The sequence below is a fragment of the Anomaloglossus baeobatrachus genome, chromosome 1 (genome assembly GCF_048569485.1).
Source record: "Anomaloglossus baeobatrachus isolate aAnoBae1 chromosome 1, aAnoBae1.hap1, whole genome shotgun sequence".
Classification (NCBI taxonomy): Eukaryota; Metazoa; Chordata; class Amphibia; order Anura; family Aromobatidae; genus Anomaloglossus; species Anomaloglossus baeobatrachus.
The window spans coordinates 185,386,951-185,412,623 of NC_134353.1; the positions used below are offsets into that span (position 1 = coordinate 185,386,951).

Here is a 25,673-nt window from a genome sequence, read left to right on the forward strand (position 1 = left end):
TCTTCAGATTACAGCTGCCTTCAGTTTACAGCTGCCATGAGATTAAGGCCCCTTTACACACTGCAACATAGCTAGCGATATCGCTGTAACATCACCGGTTTTGTGACGTAATAGCGACCTCCCCAGCGACATTGAAATGTGTGACACGCATCAACAACCTGGCCGCGGCTGTGAGTTTGCTGATCGCTATAAATCGTTCAGGAACATTTTTTGGTCCTTTGTTTCCCGCTGCGCAGGATGCATCGGTGTGTTTGACACCATTACAACGACATCGTTAGCGACTTAGAACCCAACCCGTAAGCATGCTATAGCGTTCCCTTTCCCGACCCCTTACCTCCGATTGGTGGTTGCTGTTGCATTCTGATTGGGCTGCTTTCAGTGAAAAAAAGGCAACTTTAACGCTACTGTCCTTTGTTTCAAAGCTACCTTGTTCCTGAGCGCGCTGGTATGCGAATCATTAGAGAGTTCTCCAGTCTGCAATACTATAAAGCTTATACGGTAAGAATCATTTGATTGAAGCTGTATTTATACTGTATAGATAAACCAGTGTGGAGTCGCCGCACAGAGAACTCTACAAAGATCCGCTAAGCAACAGAAGTTCAGGAACAAAGGATATACAAGTGCGACTTTTGCCAATCTTTCCAAGCTCAGGGTCACCAATAAGAACGCACTAGCACTCACCAATCAGAGCTGAGGGGGCGTGTAAAAAGGACATCTAGGTGGCTTTAGCACCAAACACCACGCCCCTAACATAGTTGTGAGTCGTCAAATAGCTGCTGTGTGACATGTCCCCAACGACCAGCAAGATCGTTCTGCAGGTCCGTATTGCCGCTGCGTCGTTGGCCAGATCTGCCTGCTTGACAGCTCACCAGCAACTGTTTAGAGACTTTCCAGCGATCCTGGCCAGGTCGGTATCGCTGGTGGGATCGCTAGAAAGTCTCAGTGTGTTAAGGGGCCTTTACAGCTGGCTACAGTTGGGTACAGATTACTGCTGGCTACAGATTGCAGCTGCTTTAAGATTACAGCTGTCTATTGAAATGTATGGAACAAGAAAGGGTAGTAGGAAGATAGTAGCAAAGTGAAAAGCAGAGTGAAAAAGAGAGGCACGGGCACACAAATACCCGCTGTTGTCTAGTAGGTGTTTATCTCACCCTGAGCAGGATATTCAGCTGTAATAAAGTATTACTGTATAATATCTTCCATACTGCTGCTACTTTTGTACCTCTGCTATACAGAGACTGAGAAGTAGGAGTGAGGAGTGACATACAGTTAGGTCCAGAATTATTTGGACAGTGACACAAATTTTGGCATTTTACCTGTTTACCAACACATTTTCAATATACATTTATGTAACCAATATGTGTTTTAAGTGCATATTCTCTGCTTTAGTTTGAGGGTATTCACATCCTAATTGGATCAAGGGTTTAGAAATTACAGCTCTTTAATATGAAGCTGCCTCTTTTTAAAGGGACCAAAAGTAATTGGACAATTATCTCAAAAGCTTCTTAATGGGCTGCATAGGCTATTCCCCCATTAATCTATCATCAACTAAGCAGGTAAAAGGTCTGGAGCTGATTCCAGATGTGGTATTTACACTTGGAAGCTGTTTTTGTAAACCCACAACATGCAGTCAAAAGAGTTCTCAGTGGAAGGGAAACAAACCATCATTAGGCTAAAAAAAATAAAGCAGAAATCCATCAGAGAGATAGCAGAAATGTTGGGGGTGGGCAAATTAATAGTTTGATATATTCTAAAGAAAAAAAAATGAGAACACTGGAAAGCTTTTGAACTCAAAGAGGCCTGGATGTCCAAGAAAGACAACAATGGTGGATGATCACAGAATCCTTTCCTTAGTGAAGGAAAATCCCTTCACATCATTCACCCAAGTGAAAAAGACTCTCAAGGAAGTGGGTGTTCCATTATCTAAGTCTCCCATAAAGAGAAGATTTCCAGAGGGCAAATACAAAGGGGTCACCATATGGTGCAAACCATTAATCAGCCTTAAAAGTAGAAAGGCCAGATTAGACTTTGTAAAAAAAGCATATTAGGGTAAGTTCACACAGTGCGTTTTTCGCAGCGTTTTTGCGCAGTTTTCGGGTGCGTTTTTGCTCAGAAAACTGCATGACTTTGCTTCCCCACCAAAGTCTATGAGTTTTTAATTTTGCTGTCTGCACACAGCGTTTTTTTTCAGCTGCGTTTTTGTGGTGCCACAAAAATAAAGCATGTCAATTATTCCCGCGTTTTGCACTGCGCTTTTCATCCATTAAGTGCAATGGGATGTTGAAAGACGCAATGAGAAACGCAAATAGGTGCGTTTTGGTGCGTTTTAGTGCGTTTCTAAGACCAAAAACAAAGCTATAAAGCCAGGAGGTGGGTAGTAAAGTGACATGTACAGGAAGAGGATTCCTTCTGTCAGTAAATACAGAAGCGTGAATCCTCCCGGTACCGTCACCGCTGCGTCCACCTCCAATCCTGTGCATGTATGCTGCCGTGCGGCGCCATGTCTGGGCGGGAGGTGGAGGCAGCTGCGAAATCAAAAGTAAACAGTAGAAAAAAAAAAAAGTCATACTCACCTGTCTGCAGGGTCCCGGTGCCATGCCCGCTCCCAGATCCTCCTCCCGGTACCGCCGCTCGGGGTGTGTGCAGTCTCCCCGGGTACGTATGCCTGCAGGATTCAGGATCTAATCTAAGACAGTCCAGTTCTGGAAAAGTATTGTATGGACAGATGACACTAAGATCAACCTGTACCAGAATGATAGGAAGCAGAACGTATGCAGAAGGCTTTGAATAGCTCATGATGCATAACACAGCACATCCACTGTAAAACATAATGGAGCAGTGTGATGCATTGTTTCCAGTGACTCTGGGTCACTAGTGTCTGTGGATGATATGACTGAAGACAGAAGCAGCCGGATATGTTCTTAAGTGTACAGGGCGATACTTTCTACTCAGATTCAACCAAATGCAGCAATGTTGATTGGGGGAGTCTTCACAGTACAGATGGACAATGACCCAAAATAAATTGCGAAAGAAAGCCAGGAGTATTTTTAAGGCAAAGAAGTGGAATATTCTTCAATGGCCGAGCCAATCACCAAATCTCAAAGCCATTGAGCATATATTTCCAATACTTAACTCAAACCGTAAGACAGAAAAACCCACAAACGAGCAACAACTGAAGTCAGCTGCACTAAAGTCCTAGCAAAGAATCACAAAGGAGGAAACCTAGCATTTGGTGACATCCATGGCTTCCAGACTACATGCAGTCATTGCCTGTAAAGATTCTCTATGAAGAATTAAAAATGGACATTTTATTTATGGTAAAGTAAATTTGTCCAATTACTCTTGTGTCTCTGAAATGAGGAGGAGTTGTAGAAAAAAGGCTGTAATTCCTGAACGTTTCACTGGATGTTTTTGTTCAACCACTTTAATTAAACCTGTAATTCTGCACTTCAATTGCATCTCAGTTGTTTCATTTTAAACCAAAAATAGCGGCATGCAGAGGCCACATCATGAAGATTCGGTTACTGTCCAAATATTTCTTGACCTAACTCTATATCTTTAGTTAATTGACACACATGGGAAAATTTTGTCACCCAAGTAGAGTGGTGCAGTGAGAAGCTGGTCGGGGCGGTGCAGGATTATTATTGTCTCCACCTTTTGTCCCTAGCCGGGTCTTTCAACAATGTTTTCTCTGAAACACTGGAGCACTTTAAAGAGAAATCTACCTGACTGCGATCATGCAGCTAGTGTCTCTGAGCCATGCCGCCTGTGGTTTGGACAGCTAGAAATAACTGACAGGGTCCCTTTAAAATGGTCTTGTCTAAGGTTATACTGACTAAAGGCTACTTTACAGGCTGCGATATCGGTTCCGATATCGCTAGCGTGGGTACCCGCCCCATCTGTTGTGCGACACGGGCAAATCGCTGCCCGTGCCGCACAACATCGCGCAGACCCATCACACATACTTACCTGCCCGGCGACGTCGCTGTGACCGGCGAACCGCCTCCTTTCTAAGGGGGCGGTCCGTGCGGCGTCACAGCGACGTCACTGAGCGGCCGCCCAATAGAAGCGGAGGGGCGGAGATGAGTGGCCGGAACATCCCGCCCACCTCCTTCCTTCCTCATAGCGGCCGGGAGGCAGGTAAGGAGAGGTTCCTCGTTCCTGCGGCGTCACACATAGCGATGTGTGCTGCCGCAGGAGCGACGAATTACATCGTTATTGCTGCAGTAACGATAATCGAGAATGGACCCCCATGTCACCGATGAGCGATTTTGCATGTTTTTGCAACAATGCAAAATCACTCATCGGTGTCACACGCAGAAACATCGCTAATGCGGCCGGATGTGCGTCACAAATTCCGTGACCCCAACGACTCTGCATTAGCGATGTCACAGCGTGTAAAGCCCCCTTTAGGCTATGTTCACAAGCAGCATTTTGCAGAATGTTTTTTGCTGCTATTTATGCAAATTAAAAACTGTTTTTATAGTACCATCACACAATAGTTTTTTTCCTCACTGAATTTGAGAACTGCAGCATTTTTTTAATCTTCAGCATGTCAATTCTATCAGCGTTGTTGCAGCATTTTTTTTACCCATGGAAAGCAATGAAAAAGTGCAGCTTTTCCAGTCTTTTTTAAGTATTTTTTCATAAATAAAGCTAATATTATTGAAAATGTAATGTAGGCAAAACATATAATATCCAAAATAACAGTTGTACGCAAGTAAAGGGAAGCTGAAAAAAATTGAAGGATGTAAATGGTGATAGTTGGAATGTGAATCTGCATTACTGCCTAGAAAACATGGAAAACATTTTTTTAAAGAAAATGAGTTACTTAGCAAATAAAAATGGCCATAATTACTTTAGCCCAGTTACCACGCCAATGTATAACTCTCAATTGCATCCTAATCTAATTTATGCCTCTCTTCATGTCAATTCTGACCTCTTATATGAGCTAGAAAGAACCTTCAAAAGAAAAATTAAAACCTCTGAAGTAACTTGGAGGAATACACAGACAAAGGACATGACTCCCTAATACAAAATAGAAGAACAGGAAGTGCTGGCAATTCTTCTATCTTGTATTATAATAATATAATAATAATATTTATTCATTTATATAGCGCTATTAATTCCACAGCGCTTTACATACATTGGCAACACTATCCCCATTGGGGCTCACAATCTAGGTTCCCTATGAGTATGTTTTTGGAGTGTGGGAGGAAACCAGAGTACCTGGAGGAAACGCATGCAAACATGGGGAGAACATACAAACTCCTTGCAGATAGTGTACTTGGTGGGATTATGAAGTCATGTCCTTTGTCTGTGCACTCCTCCCATTTACTTTAGGTGTATTAATTTTCCTTTTGCAAGTTCTTTCTTTTCTAGCCCATATAAGAGGTCAGTTTGCACACAAAAGAGAGGCATAAAATTAGATGAGGACCCAGTTGAGAGCTATACCTTGGCGTGGTAACTGGGCTCAAGTAAATTTGGCCATTTTTATTTGCAAAATAACTCATTATTTTCCAAAAATCATTTTTTTCCCCTTTCACCTTTACTTGAGTGCAACTGTTATTTTGGATATTATATGTTATGTTCAGTTTGCACCAGTTCAGACTATAAGTTTAGGAAGTGCCAGCAATTCTTCTATTCTGTAGACAAAACAAACATTTAAATTGCACCCAAAAAATACTGCGTTCCGAATGCATCATTTCTACTGCCAACACAGCATTTTTTTTGCTGCAGAAAAAAAAGGGAGTAAGGCTATGTGCGCATGTGCGTATTGTCACTACAGAAATTTCTGCAGTGATTTCAACAGCACACGTGCGCTTCAAATCGCTGCAGAAAGAGTCCGTAATGAAAAAAAAAAAAGCCGATTCCATGCGCTCTGAGTGCAGCCCCTCCCATAGACAGGGCGGGCGCTGCATGCAGAGCGCAGGAAAGAAGTGACATGTCACTTCTTAGAACGCGCGCTTCGGGAAGCAGCCGAAGCGCTGCGCTCTAAGACGCCACGTGCGCACGGCCCCTGCACAATCTCCATAGATTATGCAGGGGACGCAGGACGCATGCAGTTACGCTGCGGTGCAGATGGCAGCGTAACTGCATGTAAATACGCAACGTGCGCACATAGCCTAAAAATGCTGTGTGGGAACATGGTCTAAGAATTAGACAGTATTGATAAATATTCCCCAATGAATGAAAACTAATGTAAAAGTAAATGACACTTTAAATAGCGGATCATACAGTCAGCGTTAGCTTATACTTATGTGGGTATATTTCAAATAACATAATATGGGGCTGCAGTGGGACTGAGGCAAGGCAGATGGCAGCAGCAGTCTACAAATACAACCAAGACGGCCTTCTTATTCTGTGCTGCTTGTAGCATTCCATTTTATCTTTGAAGGAATGAATTTCAGTGATATTTACTTAAAGATTTTCAGCACCACAGACAGCTCAATGTCAGAATGTAAAATAATGTAAAATACTGCATCTGTGAAGGGTGAAGGGAATTCTAAATGACTTGTGTGATGATTGATGAATGATTGTGCCGAGCCTTCGGAGGAGTCGCTGTGAAATCATGACACAGATATTGCAGAATTGGTCATTAAAGGCTCTATTCATACTGGTGTCGTAGCTTCCATTTAGAAGAGTCATGACAGCTATGAGACATCCTTTTTTAATCTTTTCTACATCAATATAAATTATTTAATCATATAATTTCATTAACCTTTATCTTTTTCTCTAATCCACTTAATTATCTATTAATCTAGGCAGGAGATTGGTGCCCTGTAAAAGGGGTAGGTGGTCTCTATCTGCCCATAAGTGCACAGCAGCAACAACAGAAAATACTGGACAATCCCTTTAATGATTATTTATCTTGTGTATTTGTCTATTAATTGATCATTTAACCATGTATTCTATATTTCAATGACTTATCCATCATCTGGCCAATTATTCTATATTCATCTTTGTCTACAGTTTGATCCATACCAGTTATTAGATTCATCTATTGCTACATATCCACTTCTCTGTCTGTATGTAACATTTCACAGGGATGCCTTCGACTCTGTTTTGTGATTTTTCAATTTACTTGTATCTGTCAAACTGATGAAATCTTTTTGCTAGTCTGTCCATATATATAATGGAACACGCCAGTTTAGAACGACATAATGCCTGGAGAAGAGACCTAAGCTGTCATAAAGGCTTGAATTTGTGCTCCACTCGGTTAATTAAAATGTAGCACACAACTACAATTATTATCTGTATGAATGCTTCCACGTTTCACCATTTTATACAGTTTCTTGATGCAGTTTTTGAAGGCAAAGACAGAATTGGATGATGGAAGGGGGATTATAGATGGAAGAGTGTTTTTCTGTTTTACTTTATCCACCTTTAGATGGCTGTCACTTACAAATCCATGTATTGTGATCCATAATGCATAGACCGGCCGTAGGTCTCCTGACCCAAACATATATAAAAATGTATGTGTGAATCCTTCCCTAAAGAGAACCTGTCAGCTGATACATGCTGCTTAAACCATTGGCAGCATGTATCAGGCACTCGCTGTATGATCACAGCCATGTATGTCTAAAGGTGGTGTCACACACAGCGACGACGACAACGACGTCGCTGCTACGTCACCATTTTCTGTGACGTTGCAGCGACGTCCCGTCGCTGTCACTGTGTGTGACATCCAGCAACGAGCTGGCCCCTGCTGTGAGGTCGTTGCTCGTTGCTGAATGTCCTGCCGGCGTCTGGCAGCTGCGGAAAGCTGTAACCACTGTAAACATCGGGTAACCAAGGGAAGACCTTTCCCTGGTTACCTGATATTTACCTTCGTTACCAGCCTCCGCCGCTCTTTCTGCCAGCGCCGGCTCCTGCTCTGTGCACATGTAGCTGTAGTACGCATCGGGTAATTAACCCTATGTGTACTGTAGCTAGGAGAGCAAGGAGCCAGCGCTAAGCAGTGTGCGCGGCTCCCTGCTATCTGCACTGTGACATGTAGCTGCAGTACACATCGGGTTAATTAACCCGATGTGTACTGTAGCTAGGAGAGCAAGGAGCCAGGGATAAGCAGTGTGCGTGGCTCCCTGCTCTCTGCACATATAGCGACGTTATGATCGCTGCTGCGTCGCTGTGTTTAACAGCTAAGCAGCGATCATAACAGCGACTTACAAGGTCGCTGTTATGTCACAGAAAATGGTGACGTAACAGCGATGTCGTTGTCGCTGTTGCTATGTGTGAACCCAGCTTAACTGTGAAACGTTGCCGAATCTGAGCTGTGTTATTGATTACTTTTACAAGCGGGTCCCTGGGTACATCTCCCCACACACTGACTGACAGGTCTTTGCCCATGTGTACGTATAGGCAGAGATTTGTCAGTCACTGTCAGCGAGTGGAGAGAAGCCGCCAAGGACTCACCTATATGACTAGTCAATAGCGCGGCTCAGTCCACGGCAGCTATTAAAAGTATGTTTTTTTATAGGGCTGTGATTATACAGCCAGTGACTGATACATGCTTTGCAGCTGTATGTATTTTTGTACTTATGTGTTTTCAGCTGGCACCTGTTCACACCTGTTGGATGTGCAGGTCAGTCTTTTTGATATATTTGTTAGGCAGCATGCATCAACTGACATGTTCCCTTTAAAGAGATGCACAAAAAAAAACTTAAAAACCAATATATTACTGTTTTTAGTGATTTTTTAAAATATTATAAAGGGGTTGACCTGGATTTAGATATCGAATACCTTTCTTTAGGGTAGGTCATGAATAGTAGACAGGTGGGGGTCTTATACTTGGCACCCCATCTATCAGCTGTTTGCAGCTCCAGTAGGCAACGGATGTACACAGCATACATTTCTGTAGGACAGTGCCACTCAATGTCATGTGGCCATTCTTGAGTCCCATTCACTTCAATAGGAGATGAGCTGCAGCACCTGAACACAGCCAGTGCACATTGTATTGAGCTATGTGATTCTGGCTCTATATATAGTGTACATCCGGCTGCTGCTGGAGAAGATAGTGACTGATTCATGGCCCGGTTTCAGTCCCCAATGGTTCTGTATAATGTATACTTATTACTAATTAGCAACATGACACATTAATTATTGCTTATTGTGACAGCAACCTTGTCGACTACACAGAAATATTTCATTGTCTAATTCATGGGATAATCAATTAACAAAATGCACTTCACATCAAAGAGACCTTATGAATCTTTATTTTCAAGGTGAATGCGTAACTTCAGAGAGGAGCTTTAAGTACAGTCCTAAAACCTCGTCAGACAGAGCTAGAAAAGAATATCCTTGACAAAATAAATTATTTATCAGTTTGTAAAAAACAGCAACAAATAAAACATTAAATCTATGAGTAAACGTCATTTCACCTTGTTGTTCTCTGCATACTAGAAAAAATTGGTCAGTCACTTGCCACGTTTCACATCGTCACCAGTAGATGGCAGCGGCGTCCGCAGTGCTGATAGTCTAGGCTCTTAAAGATCTTTGAGTTTCTCTATATGTCCTTTTGCCTGAAGGAGAAAATCATCCTTTTCTAAAGCAAAACTGTAAAGAGGTCTAGTATGTCCTGTATATAAAAAAAACAGAGCTCTCGTATGCAGATCTGCTTAGTGATATTTCCATAATTTCAAAGAATAAACACATATTATTCCTCTATATTTTACACAATAGTTCCCAAACGTCTAATTACCCCTTTGTTCTAATTATTGCATTAGTGGATGGGTACAGCAGATCTTCAGTGTCTACAAAAGGGAATACAATTGTTGTATGGAATTATACATTTGGAACAATATTCCGAGCCTAACGCTCACACAGATGACACAAGGTCACCTTTACATGACGATTTAATCACCAGCAATAACAAAGAGTTTTATTTTACCATTTTTATCCATGGAATGTGTTCTCCGAAGGATTAGATCAAGAAGGCTGTGGGCAAGAACAAGGACTACCAGCGTTAGAAGCAGTGTTCAGATCCTGGGACTTGTCTGTCTGTCACTCTGGGGCGAAGAACACTGATTTCTGCTTTAAATACAAATCAGGCCATTTTTATTAACATGATGCCTTCTAGATCAGATCAGATTTAGGAAGAGAAGGTTCAATTTGATGTGCTATGTCGTTTTCATCATGAACACAAGTTAATGTGTTTATCTGATATCTGGGTATTATATTCAGATTTGCAGAGGCTCCTTGTCATCTCTTGATGCTCTGATACAGAAAAGAGTGACATATTGGTGTTAATGTTATTAAATAGAGACATTGTCAATCATTGGTTAATATTTCCTCCCCAATGTTATCATATGAGTAAAGAGACATTTTCAATAACTCTGTAACAATACAAATATTCCAGTAAATTATAAGGATGATACTTATGTGTATATTAGTGATAAGTGAGCACTACGATGCTCGAGTGCTCAGGTCTCATAATGAGCAGTTGGATACTAGGATGGGTGCGACTTGAGTACTCGAGTATCATGGAAGTCAGTGGGAAAAATGCTCAAATTCCCCATAGACTTCCATTATACTTAAATACTTGAGTCGTGGCATCCGATCATCCAACTGCTCATTATGAGACCTGAGCACGTGAGCATAGTAGTGCGAACTTATCACTAATATACACATAAGGATCATCCTTATAACTTACTGGAATATTTGTATTGTTACAGAGTTATTGAAAACGTCTCTTTACTCATGCTGAGCCACCCAAGCAAGGTAGCACTTGATCATCCCTACTCAGTACCCTTATTTTTAACCCATCTTTCCCGCACTATTGCAAGCTATGACTGGTCTCTTTGGAAAAATACTCGAGTTCCCCATTGACTTCCATTATACTTGGGTACTTGAGTCACGCCCATCAAAGCATCCAACTGCTCGTTCTGAGCACCGAGCACCCAAGCATGGTAGTGATCGCTCATTACTAATCCAGTGTGTACATATATATATATATATATATATATATATATATATTATATACACCGTATTTTTCGGTTTATTAGACACACCAGAATATAAGACACACCCCAACTTCAGAGCAAAAAAACGTGAAAAAAATGGGATATATTTTATAATCTGGTGGTGTCTTACCAGAGGTAACAGCAGTGGTGGAGAGGAGTCACAGAATGCAGGAGCGGTGGGTGTCCAAAAAACTGTAGGCTGTGCTGGGACTGCGGCAGAAGCAGTGGCTCGGACAGCTGTGCTGGTGCTGTGGCAGCTGTGCTGGTGCTGGGGCTCAGGCATCTGTGGCGGCGGCAGCTACGGGCAGTGAGGGCTTCAAAGAAATGGTGCCTGGAGTCAGCGCAGATTGAGCTCTCGGCTCAATGGCAACCCGAGATCTCATCTGTGTAAGCGCCACCTCTGGGTGCTATTTTCCTTAACTCGGTTGTTGGGAGATCAATTAGCCGGAGGCGGCACCTGCGCAGAGGAGAGCTTGAGCCGAGAGCTTCATCTGTGGACGCGTCGACTCCGGGCGTCATTATTTGAAGTCCTCATCGTCTGCCCCGCAGCACCAGTCAAGCCACCAGAGACCCCACACAGCCTTCGCAGCACCCGCACAGCCCCTGCAGCACCAGCCACTGCAGACCCTGCACAGCCTCTGCAGCATTCCCTGTTGTGAATATCATCAGAGATGGTGCTGTTCTCGGGAGTGCTTCTGGACTCCCTCTCGTGGCTAGGGCTGGTAGTGAGTCTGATTCTGCATCTGTCACTCAGACAGGTGTTGAAGATGATTGCTGTTTCAGGAAGCCTATGGAGTACAGCCTGGGGGGATATAGGAAGGAAGTTTGCCTTTGCCGGGGATAATTGTTTCTGCTTCATGTGAAGATGTCCTGTGTTTTCTCCTCCAGCCTTTAGGCTTTTGCTTTTCCCTTTAGGTTTTTGTTTTGCTTTTTTTACGCCTTTTTAGATTCTCCATGAATGATTTCTACAGCGTTTTTTTGGTCCTTTGCATCGGTTTTGTTCCCATGTCATCCTGAGTCTTCAGCTATGCCTGATAAGTATTTTGTTCTTGGCTTGGTTAAAGGCTGAATTTACACTGAAGGGCATTTCTGCTTAATCTATGTCTTTTTCAAAATCAGTGTTTGAGAATATTCCCTTTTGTTTTTTGCAAGTGTCTAAGTGCTCTTCCTGCACTATTTTTGGAGGACGATTTGTTCCAAGCAAGAAAAGGAGTTTTTACTCACTGTTTGATCAGGAGTTTTGTATTTTTGTATCGCATGTGTCTTTGTAGTTATGATCTTTTCTATTATATTTGCATTTTCTATTTAAATGTATTTGCACAAGAGTTCCTGATATAGTGAGAAGAAAGATTGTGTGATCTTTAAGGGAATTTTCGATTATCAGGTGTTGGTATTATTCAGAGTTTTAACTGGCTGCAAGCAGCAATCTGTCCTATAGTTTTGTATCTCACTAGCAGGGCCTCAGTTTGCTTATTTCTATGTCTACCATCTGTGTGTTGTTTTTTTCTTACATCACCATCATTATATGTTGGAGGCTTTGACTTTCCTTTGGGGCTGCTGAGGCAAGTCAGGATTCCTCATTCCATCTTTGAGGTTAGTTAGTTCTCCGGCGGTGACGAGGCGTCTAAGTTTGTTAGCAACACTCTACTGCTACTTCTAGCTGTGCTTGTGTAGTCAGTAGATTGCAGTTTCCATCTACTCTTGTGTATTATCATCAAACTTTTTATGGGATTTTTGGAAGATAATTTGCAGTCTCCTGACCATAACAATTCCCCCAGCCACTTGAAACCCCTCTCTACCAACCTGGAAAGCTACATTCAGCTTATAAGACGCACCCCTTATTTCCTCACAAATTTTTGGGAGGAAGAGTGTGTCTTATAATCCTAAAAATAAGGTAGATCACGTTGCCCTAATTTTACTCACTTCTACATCAGACTTAGATTTTTTTCTATATTATCAATAGTTCAGTGAAACTTGTTCTTCCCATAAATGATGGTCCTCACGGTTTCCTATTTCAGTACCTTATTTACGGACATTAGCCCAAATATTGTAAAGCAATATTACAACTACTTAGTTTCTATGAATGAAGATTTCTTCCACTGGGTGCATTCTAAAGCATAGCTGTGGCTGTTAATATTTTCATACATTAGAAGTACATGGGAATAAATGAAAAATTGTATTATATCTTGCTAGAAGAAAGTATCATTTTCTTTACCTTCCTGCAGCTTGCAGATCTCGTTTATCTATCTACAAACACTCCCTTAAGTGGGCTTTACACGCTACAACAAATCTAACAATGTGTCGGCGGGGTCACGTCATAAGTGACGCACATCCGGCATCGCTAGTGGTGTTGTAGCGTGTAACAGCTACGTGCGATTGCGATTGAACGTAAAACCGTTCATCGCATACACGTCGTTCATTTCCTTAAAATTGCACATCGGGTTGTTCAATGTTCCCGAGCTACCACACATCGCAGTGTGTGACACCCCGGGAACGATGAACAGATCTTACCTGCATCCCGCGGCTCCCGACCGCAATGCGGAAGGAAGGAGGTAGGCGGGATGTTTACGTCCCACTCATCTCTGCCCCTCCGCTTCTATTGGCCGGCTGCCGCGTGACGTCGCTGTGATGCCAAACGTCCCTCCCACTCCAGGAAGTGGATGTTCGCCGCCCACATCGAGGTTGTATGGAACAGTAAGTACGTGTGACGGCAAATAATCGTTTGTGCGACAAGGTCAACAAATTGAACGTGCCGCACATACGATGGGGGCGGGTACAATCGCATACGATATCGTATGTGATATCGTAAGGTGTAAAGCAGGCTTTAGTTCTCAAAACTAATCCTGCAGAGAATACCTGAAATCATGCATTTTGGAAGAGGAGAATGGAATTGCATCTTCTCTGCGTTTCTGTGAATTTCTTGCTTTATGTGTGGGAGGGAAGCATAAGGATTAGTATGTGACTGGATCTGAGAAGTGGCAATCACTAAAAATATGCAAAGAAAGAAAATATTCAAAAGTATAGAAAAGCACATAGCAAATTAAAAGCTGCTTTTTACACCATCAAAAGCTGTGAGATTCCAGAAATATCATGCACATGATTGCTTTTGGGAAATTGCAGCACGTCAATTCTTTCAACATTTTTGCAGCATTTTTTCAGTCATAGAGAGCAATGATTAAGTACAAAAATGCAAAAAAAATTTTGCTTTCAGTTTTTCAGTATTTTTGGTGAAAAGAACACAGGTACAGCAGGATGTAAAACCAGTTTGTTGTTGTTTTCCAAAGTATAAACCAAAATTTCATGGCATTATCAAAATAGGAGTCATATTAGGCCACGTGCACACGTTGAGTATTTGCTGAGTTTTTTACCTCAATATTTGCAAGAGAGAACAAGGAATGATCAGAAAAAGAATAACAGAAACATGAGCTCCACTTCTGTATTTATTACCCACTCCTGATTTTGGCTACAAATACTGAGGTTAAAAAACTCACTAATTACTCATCATGTGTACATGGCCAAATAGAAACACAAGCACCACTTCTACATTTTTTGCCCATTCAAGGTTTTCTCTTACAAGTACTGACGTAAGAAACTCAACAAATACTCAACATGTGCACGTGGTCTAATAGAAACATGTGCAGCACTTCTATATTTTATACCCACTCCTGGTTTTGGGTTACAAATACTGAGCTAAGACCATGTGATAATGTTGAGTATTTGGTAAATTTTTTTACCTCCCTATCTGTAGTCATAATGAGGGATGGAACAGTCAGAGGAAAATTATAAGGCCTCCTTCACATATCCATGTTTCTGGTACGTGTGACGTCCGTTTTCACACGTACCGGAGACATGGAAACATGTAGAACCATTAAAATCAATGGCTTTGCGCACATATGTGTGTTTTCACACGGATAGTGTACCCATGTGGAGCATACGTGTGTCCGTTTTTTCCACATGTAGACATGTCCGTTTTTTTCCGATAGCATGGGTGTCACATGGACAGCACACTGATGTGCTCTCTGTAGCATCAGTGTGACATGTATCGGAGAAAACATGTGTCTGTGAAATAAAATGCTTTTCTGTACTCACCTGTTTCCATCACTGATGTCTTCAGCACTGCTGTCACTTGCTTACGACCTCTGCTCATTATGCTCATTGCATATTCACTGCAACTCGGAACGGAAGCAGCAGCAGTGCCGAAAACCGCAGCAGCATGGACAGGTACAGTAAGTACAGAAGTTCATGCTGTCAGTGTGCTATGCGGATGTCACATGGATAGCACACTAACACCACATGCTGAACATACACACAGACACACGCACACAAATCTGTGCCTACACCACAGATTGTGCAAAATGTGTGTGTTTTGCACGGACGTGTGAAAGAGGCCTAATATAAACACGGGCGCCACTTCTATATTTTTTACCCACTCCTGGTTTTGGCTACATATACTGAGGTGTGACCATGTGAACATGTTGAGCATTTGGTGAGTTTTTTACCTCAGTATTTGTAGCCATAATGAGGAGTGGAACAGTCAGAGGAAAAGTATAATAGAAACACAAGTACTAATTCTACATTTTAGGCCCGTTTCACACGTCAGTGAAAAACACAGACGTTCTTTACTTTACTGTGATCTCTGATCCGTGATTGCATATGGACATTACTCACCTGCCTTCACTGCTGCTGTCCATGTTGCTGATCTCCTCGGATCTCCAGCGTCCGCCCACCGCTCTCAGCACCTACTTCCTGGTTGGGTTTTCCTGCTCTCATGAATATTCATGAGCCAGGCAGAAACTGCTTCAGAGCGAATTGCAGGCAAGGTAAGTTGAAAATATTTAATATGTCCGTGATTTTCTGGTACGTGTTTCACTGATCACACACGGATCACACCATAGTGTGGTCCGTGGGTCATCAGTGATGCCAGAAAAAAACTGACTTGTCTCCGTGCAGAATCACGGCCACGCGTGCACGCTGCACGGAGACACTTTCAGTGAAAAATCACTGATGTGTGAGCAGACCCATTGATTATAATGGGTCTGCGTATGTCAGTGATTCTGGTACGTTTTAGGCCTGCGACACATATTCGTGCCGCTGGTACGTGTTTGTCATTTTTTGCACGTACCGGCGGCACGGAGACATGTTCAGCAATGCTACCCTATTGTAGCAGGCACACACACGTAAAATAACACGGAACGTGTTTCTGTGTGCGTTTGTACGTGTGTGCGTTTTTCTAAACGCTGACATGTCAGTGTTTTCTCCGGCAGCACGAGTGTCACACGGCCCGCACCCGTACCACACGGGTGTAGTGTGGATGCGGTCCCGTGTGACACGCGCCGGAGAAAACACACGTGTCAGAGAAAAAAAAACAAAACCTTAACTCACCTTCTCCAGCCCTCCTGTCTCTGCCGCTGCTGTCACTTTCTGCCGACCGCCGCTCATTATTCTCATTTAATATTCTCTTCACTGCGGTCAGCAGCAGCAGCGGGGAGACGGCAGGGCTGGAGTCGAAGATCAGCACCACAGACAGCAGCGCGGACATCAGGAAGGACCACGTGAGTATGCAAATTACCGGTTCTACGTGTGCTATCGTGGATAGCACACGTAGAACACACGTGGCCCGCTCGTACCAGAGACACGTACTTACCTGCACGCAACACGCAGGGGAAATACGTGTCTCTCGGCACATGCGTGATTTTCATGTGAGTGTGTCGGAGGCCTTAAAGAAAGCACAAACGTACCAGAATCACTGACGTGTGAAAGGGGCCTTATACCCATTCCTGATTTTGGCTACAAATACTGAGGTAAAAAAACTCAGTAAATCCTCAGTATGTGCATATGGCCTTAGCTGGTTTCTCCTGACTTCAAGTACGGTTTAATTAAGTTATTGATATGTGTAAAGAAAATAATGCAGAACTAATTCAACTTCTCCATCTGTTTTTAAATTTGCAATTGTGTATTTTTTTATGAATTCGTGTAAGCTTAGTTCACGGCTGCACTTCATACATGAATCCAGCGTTTGTGTTCAGAATAGTCACTATTTTTCAAATATAAAGAACTTTCTCCCTGAAAACATTTGATCAAATTGCTCTTTTTTCAAAAAAAAGTTTTAGAATTTCAGATACATCTTACATTGGTAGCCTAAAACCGTGTATTTTTATGCTTGCAAGGTAGAAGCAAAGCTGAACTTTGGGAGCCTGAAAAATGTAGCAAGAAAAGCAGCAAAAAAAAGCAACCTGTGAACATAGCCTTAAGGCTGCTTTACACGCAGCGATATCGCTAGCGACGTCACTCGTGAAAGCACCCGCCCCTGTCGTTTGTGCATCACGGGCAAATCGCTGCCCGTGGCACACAATATCGCTAGGATGCGTAACACGTACCTACCTAGCGATGTCGCTATGGGCAGCGAACAACCTCTTTTTTAAGGGGGATGTTCATGTGCCGTCACAGCGACGTCACACAGCGGCCCGCCAATAGAAGCGAAGGGGCGGAAACCAGCCGCATTAACGACACATTCACCTCGTTGCCGGATAATGCAGGAACGCTGCTGTTCGTCGTTTCCGGTGTGCTGCCTCAGGAACGACGAACAACCTGCGTCCCAAATGAGCAACAATTTTTTGAAAATGAACGACGTGTCAATGATCAACGATTAGGTGAGTATGTTTGATCGTTAACACTCGCTCATAGGTGTCACACGCAACGGCGTCGCTAACGACACCAGATGTGCGTCACGAATTCCGTGACCCCGACGATATATCGTTAGAGATATCATTGCATGTAAAGCCCCCTTTAGGATTAATTCACAAACCCCCAAAAAGCTGGCTGGAATTTGGCGTCTTTCCTTTGGTTTCTTCAGTTCCGCTATGGATTAAACCATTGATGTAAATGTGAACAGAGTGTTTATATACTAATATCCATCATCATTATATGATTATACAGGATAAGCTGTAGAAGATTACAGTACATGCATAGTAATAAGATATCTTAGAAAATATTATTAATTGAGATTTTTTTCCTTATTATTACAGGCAAAATTTACTTATTTTATTTTCTATTTTTATTTCAGTGGGAAAAACTGCAGATGACCAAAAGTGAAAGGAGGAAAATAGTCTGTTCTGTAACTTTTCACATAATTGCCATTACATGCGTAGTATGGTCTCTATATGTGCTGATAGACCGGACCGCGGAAGAAATCCGGCAAGGAAATGACAATGGTAAGACATTATAAGCACATAATACATGTGATTTATTATTGATTTACTACACTAATTGTATCAGAATATTATTACAAATCAAGAAAAAGAGATTTCATTGCCTGATTACCTGTCTGTACGGCTGTGTTCACACTGAGTGTTTTGAGGTTTTCAAAGTGTAAATTGTTGCAGATAACATGCCTTTTTGGGGAGTTTTTGAAGAGGTTTTAGGTTATGTGCACATGGTGCAGGTTTGGTACAGAAATTTTCTGCATCATATCTGCACCTTCTCAAAAAAACACCCAAAAAAAGCATGCATTTTGGTGCGCTTTTGGTGCATTTTTGTTCCATATATTTTTCTTAATGAAGTCAATGGGTGGAAGGGCTAATAAACACAGGAAAAAAACGCAGCAACAATTGACATGCTGCAGATTATTTACTGCACCAAATCTGCAAGAAAAAAAAAAAGCAATGCGTGCACAGCACTTCCAAATTCTTAATGACTTTTCTGGGATAGCTGGCAAGAAGAGAGACATGCAGATTTGTGCCAAAATCTGCATAAAAAACGCATCCAAAAACACACTGTACACACAGAGCCTTAGAGTTATGTGAAGCAATTTTTTTCCATGAACCCTTTTTTGCAGTCTTTTGACTTGAGGGTGCTTTACACGCTGCGACATCGCTAACGATATATTGTCGGGGTCATGGTGTTTGTGACGCACATCCGGCGCAGTTAGCGACATCGCAGCGTGTGACACCAAGGAGCGCGACGATCAATGTGCGCAAAAATGTGAAAAATCGTTGCTTGTTGACACGTCACTCCTTTTCAAAATATCGTTGCAGCTGCAGGTATGATGTTGTTCGTCGTTCCTGCGGCAGCACACATCACTATGTGTGACACCGCAGGAACGACGAACATCTTCTTACCTCCGTCAATTGTTTTGTACCTTACATGTCATGTACCTTACATGTCAATTGTTTTTGCTATTTGGGTTTTGCACTGCAAAGCTGAGTTTTTGCCCAAATTTCTGCCACAAAAAGGCTGCAGTTTGAACTGCTTAGTGGGGTTTATAAACCCAAATTCCCATAGACTAAAGCGGGCTTTACACGCTACGACATTGCTAATGCGGAGTCGTTGGGGTCACGGAATTCGTGACGCACATCCGGCCGCATTAGCGATGCCGTTGCGTGTGACATCGATTAGCGATTTTGCATCGTTGCAAAACAGTGAAAAATCGCTAATCGGCGACACGGGGGTCCATTCCCAATTATCGTTACTTCAGCAGTAACGAGGTTGTTCCTCGTTCCTGCGGCATCACACATCGCTGCGTGTGACGCCGCAGGAGCGAGGAACGTCTCCCTACCTGCCTCCCAGCCGCTATGCGGAAGGAAGGAGGTGGGCGGGATGTTACGTCCCGCTCATCTCCGCCCCTCTGCTGCGATTGGGCGGCGGTTCAGTGACGTCGCTGTGACGCCGCACGGACCGCCCCCTTAGAAAGGAGGCGGTTCGCCGGTCACAGCGACGTCGCCGGACAGGTAAGTATGTGTGACGGCTCTGGGCGATGTTGTGCGGCATGGGCAGCGATATGCCCGTGTCGCGCAACAGATGGGGGCGGGTACGCACACTAGCGATATCGGGACCGATATCGCAGTGTGTAAAGTAGCCTTAAGGGTGGCTTTACTTGCTGCGATATCCGGCCCGATATCGCTAGCATGAGACCCGCCCCCATCGTTTGTGCGCGACGGGCTTATCGCTGCCCGTTGCGCACAAAATTGCGCACCCCCTGTCACACATACTTACCTGCCTAGCGACGTCGCTGTGACCGGCGAACTGCATCCTTTCTAAGGGGATGGTCCGTTCGGCGTCACAGTGACGTCACTAAGCGGAGGGGCGGAGATGAGTGTGACGTAACATCCCGCCCATCTCCTTCCTTCCGCATTGTGGCCGGAGGCAGGTAAGGAGATGATCCTCGTTCCTGCGGCGTCACACGTAGCGATGTGTGCTGCTGCAGGAACGAGGAACAACTTCGCCCCAGCGACAGCAGCGATAACTGGCAGCGGACCCCCGTGTCAACGAGGAGCGATTTTGGACGTTTTTGCAACGATCCAAAATCGCTCCTAGGAGTCACACGCTACAACATCGCTACAGCGGCCGGATGTGCGTCATAAAATCCGTGACCCCAACGAGATCGCTGTAGTGAAATCGTAGCATGTAAAGCCCGCTTAAGCTTGAAAAGCAGAACACATCCATTTTGGCAGTTGAAAAAGCAGCAAAAAAAGCAGGTAAAAAGCAGGTAAAAAGCAACGTGGACACATAGCCTTAAGGGGGCTTTACACGCTGCGACATCGCTAATGTGGAGTCATTGGGGTCATGGAATTTGTGACGCACATCCGGCCGCATTAGCGATGTTGCTGCGTGTGACACCAATGAGCGAATTTGCATCGTTGCAAAAATGTGCAAAATCGCTCATCGGTGACATGGGGGTCCATTCTCGATTATCATTACTGCAGCAGTAACGATGTAGTTCGTCGCTCCTGCGGCAGCACACATTGCTATGTGTGACGCCGCAGGAACGAGGAAGCTCTCCTTACCTCCCTCCCGGCCGCTATGAGGAAGGAAGGAGGTGGTCGGGATGTTCCGGCCACTCATCTCCGCCCCTCCGCTTCTTTTGGGCTGCCGCTCAGTGATGTCACTGTGACGCCGCACGGACCGCCCCCTTAGAAAGGAGGCGGTTCGCTGGTCACAGCGACGTCGCTGGGCAGGTAAGTATGTGTGACGGGTCTGTGCGATGTTGTGCGGCACGGGCAGCGATTTGCCCGTGTCGCACAACAGATGGGGGCGGGTACCCACGCTAGCGATATCAGGACCGATATCGCAGCGTGTAAAGTAGCCTTTAGTCTTAATGGTATCCACGTTCTTGGATTATAAATGCTTTTAGCAACTGTGGCAGAGCAGAGAGCCATAGATTCCCTGCTCCCCCACTTTCACAGCCTGCAAGATGCAGGCTCCATGTTTGGGCTGTGAGGTGGGGCAATGACATTTCTTCAACTCACCACCTGTATCGGACAAGAGATTGCAGTGGAGAAGAACATCACTGATTGGTGTAGGATCTGGGTGGAGTATCAGTTTATTGTATTATTTGTTCAGCAATGTATTATAAATAGGCACGGGAGCATTATTATTATTATTATTATTATTATTATTATTAGCCATAGTGTGCACTTGTTTATTATAATATTATAAGGAGGCATAGAGACTTTTTTGTAATAAGCTCAGGGCATGTAACAATCACTTATCCTCAGGATGCATTACTCACTACAGAATTACATACTGCTTCTGGAAAGGACATCAATATGAGAACTATGCGACAGGAGCGTCATGAAGTTTCCATGGTAGCAGCAGCATTCAAGGCTATGTATAATGGAAATGGTTGGCTGGAGTGGTGTAACGCACACTGGTCATGTTTCACTAGGTGGTTAGCATGATGGACACTTTTGAGTTTGGTGGTTGACAAGATAAAACTACTTATCACCATGCATAATTTACTGTAAAATATGGTCACAAGGAGATATAATGGTATATAGGTGTCAACCAAGGCTTGGGCTATGCCCTTTATTTTACGTGTAAGGAAATATTTCTAAAGACAACTGCATGCTTACAACTTTATGTAATCAGTTTAAGGAAGGTTCTTAACTGTCCAAGCATGACTATGTGACTGTGCCCAAAGTAAGGTCCAAAAGGAAACCAATTCATCCAAGCATTTATTACAGTGTTAAAAATCTTTGAAAAGTCACAACATTTTGGTACAACGAACAGTAATACAGCAATTAGGGTTAAAAGTCTCTGTAGTGGCACATCTCACTCCTTATGCGGGTGTCACATGATACGATCTATCGTGTGATCGCACGAGTGATCGTATCCGCCCCCGTCATTTGTGCATCACGGAAAAAACGTTGCCCGTGTCGCACAAAGTCATCAAACCCCCATCACACGTATTTACCTGCTGAGCGACGTCGCTGTGGGCGGCGAACATTCACTTCCTGAAGGGGAGGGGCGGAGGGGCGGAGATGAGCGGGACGTAAACATCCCACCCACTTTCTTCCTTCAGCATTGCCAGCGGCCGCAGGTAAGCTGCAGTTCATCGTTCCCGGGGTGTCACACAGAGCGATGTGTTCAACCCCGGGTACGATGAACAACCGGCGCAAAGAAAACGAAATGATTTTTAAAAAAAAACGACGTGTAAATGATACACGATTTGTAACCGATTTGCGATCATTCTCAGATGCTCGTAGGTGTCACACGAAACGACGTCACAAACGATGCCGGATGTACGTCACGAAAACCGTGACCCCGACGACATATCGCACGATAGATCGTCTCATGTGACGCCCGCATTACACTACAGTTCAGTCCGAAACTTTTTCCTAACAAGTTGGCACGTCCATGTATCTCCCCCTGTGACAACTGGACAGCTCTTCTGCTGTTTTTCTGTACATGCCACATTTCAATATGTCAGTAAAATAAAATGTTTTTTATTTTCTAACAATGTATATAAAGAAAACTAGTAGGTTTCATAGTTTTTTAGGTTTAAAGTAGACATATGTCCATCGAGATCAACCTATAACATAACATGACGATTGAGAGGGAAAAGAAACCTCATGAGGGAAATGAGAAGTACACGACTACGGTATATATGAATAATTTCTTCCCTGCTTGACATGTGAGAATCAGACTAGTTCCTTGGATCAATGTCACATCACAGCATGTAATACCCATAACCTGTAATATTATATTTATCAAGAAAGGCATCCAGGCCTTCCTCGAAATTTTGTAGTGAATAAACCATTACAACATCATGTGGCATAGCGTTTCATAGTCTCACTGCTTCTACACTAAAGAATCACTTTCTGTAATTATGATTAAACCTTTTTTTTTCTAGATGTAGAGAATGCCTCCTTGTTATCATGGCAGACCTCAGTATTAAAAGATTATTACAAAGATCTCTGTACTGTTCCTTTATATACTGGATTTGCACATTGTAGTAACATCTCCCTAAAGTCTTCATATCTACTACCTGAATAACCCCAAGTTTGCCCTGTCTACATATTGCCGTTCTCTCATTCTGTTAGTAACCTTGGTCTCAATTTTCTTCATGCGCTCTATTTCAGCTATATCCTTCTTATATACTAAAGTCCAATTTGTATACATTATTCTAAGTGTGACCACACAAGTGACTTTTATAGAGGAAAAACTATGTTTTTGTTATGAGCCCGAAATCCCGAAGTCTTTTTCTGTGACAGTTTTACCCAGTGTTTTACCATTTAGTAAATAATTGTACATTTTATTCCTTGGCCAAGTGCATGACCTTTCTTTTATCCACATTCAATTTCAGTTACCATTTCTCAGCACGTTTTCAGCTTACATAAATCCCTCTGTAATACTAAATTCTCCTCCTATATAGTGATTATTTAGCAGAGTTTAGTATCATCTACAAATAGTGAAATTCTAATTTGTGTTCCTTCTACAAGCTTTTTATTAAATATGTTAAAAAGAAGAGGGCCCCAAACTAACCCTAACCCCATTGTTAAATGTGACCCATTACAGCAGTTACAGATATTTTCCTATAGTCCCATTGCTCTTATTGTATGTATCAACCTTTTATGTGGCACTGTATCAAACAACTTTGAAAAGTCCAGATAGACAATATCCACAGCCTTACTTTGGACTAGTCTGAAACTTACCTCCTCATTGAAACTGATCAGAATAGTTTGACAGGACCGATCCCTCATAAACTGATGTAGACGTTGGAACATGAGGTTACTTTTGTTGAGATACTCTAGGATAGCATCTCTATCTTAAAACATGTTGACCGCAATAGAGGTTAAACATACAGGTCTATAATTTTTAGTCTCAGTTTTTGCCCGTTTTTGAATATTGGCAGCATATTTGCTCTGTGGCAAGTCTAGGGTACACACTGTTATTATTGTATACTTTAATATTAGAATTAATGCTGTGTCTATCAAAGTACTTAATTCCTGCTGTACTCAGAGTGTATTCTCTCTGGGCCCGGTGAGTTGTCTACGTTTGTGTTTTTGAGGTGGCGGCATTATTCATGCAGGGTTAAGCAGGTCTCAGTAATTATATAATATTTTCTTAAATACACTTAATACTATAAAGATGGCACTGAATGTATTAGAGAAAAAAATCCAGCTTATCGTGACAATGTGAAATTACAAGAAACACATTATGATTAAGATCTAAAATGATCAAAATGCGTCAATGTGCGCTAATGTGTGCTACAAAGTTTGTATTCCTCTGCAATACCATATAACATTTTGAAATAAACTAAAGGGCACTTTACACATAGCGATGTGTGATGCCGCCGGAACGATGAACAACCAGCGGCATGCACCACCAATGATCTTATGAAAAGGAGCGACGTGTCAACGATCAACGATTTTTGACGTTTTTGTGATCGTTGATTGTCACTCCTAGCTGTCACATGCTGCGATGTCGCTAACGACGCTGGATGTGCGTCACAAACACCGTGACCCCGACGATATATCGTTAGCGATGTCGCAGCGTGTAAAGCACCTTTAAGAATTGTTTTAATTCATTTGGACATACTGCCGGAATTCTAGGCTAAGTGTAAACATGGCACTCAGCACATTGGATTTTCCTTCACCCTCTTCTCCATTTCACTCCCCAGATTTTTGAGAGGACCAAGACTATAATATTTTAGTTTGTCACTGTCTATTTAGTTGAAGAATATTTTTGGATTATTTTTACTTTTTTGGCCAATGAGCCTTTCTCATATTAATGTAGTCTACTTTACATCATGTTAAAGGATACCTGAAAACATTACTTTGTGTTCACTATTAAACAAGTGACCCACAAGTCATGCATTTTAAACTCTGTCTGGCCCGTTGGTTATAATTTGGTCAAGAAGTGCTCCCCTTTTGTTAACTCCTGCATTAGTTGTCTTTTATTATTGTCAAAAACCTTTTTTTCTTTGCTTGACTTACAGGTTTCTGTACTCCAATTCTTTCAGTATAACTAAAGTCCCCTATAATAAGTACTTCCCCCTTATATGTTACCTCATCTATTTGCTTTACAAGGATATTTTCTGCTGCCTACATTATGGGTATAAGAAAAAGATTGAGTTCATGGCACATGTTTTTTCTTCCATATAATTAAAGTAGTTAAAGCAATAATAGAAATTCATTATTATTGGAGATTGATGCTTTTATGTAAGCCCTCGGAATAATCTGCACATGGCTTCCAAGGAAATCAATAGTCACTTGTTTTGATACATAGAATGACCTTTTTCTCTTTGTAGAACAAAACTACTGTCCTTGATATTATACTCAAAGTAAAAACATTATAGACTATAAACTTGATTCAAATACTATTTCTTTAGAGACATTTGGTTGGTAATGTAACATATCATTTATATGTAAAATATATTGTAACACAATGTTCCAGGTAGATAACAGCAAATTAAAAGTATCTACTGTAGGT

At 42.6% G+C, this 25,673-nt stretch overlaps 1 protein-coding gene across 1 annotated transcript in view; it reads left to right on the plus strand.

The window, feature by feature from the left end:
* The window catches only part of MARCHF1 (membrane associated ring-CH-type finger 1), a 536,484-nt gene that overhangs the window by 344,438 nt on the left and 166,373 nt on the right, over window positions 1-25,673 (plus strand). Inside the window, exon 6 of the mRNA XM_075347363.1 lies at window positions 18,025-18,172. Within this exon, the coding sequence (XP_075203478.1) occupies window positions 18,025-18,172 (148 nt within the window). The remainder of the gene's footprint in view (window positions 1-18,024; window positions 18,173-25,673) is intronic.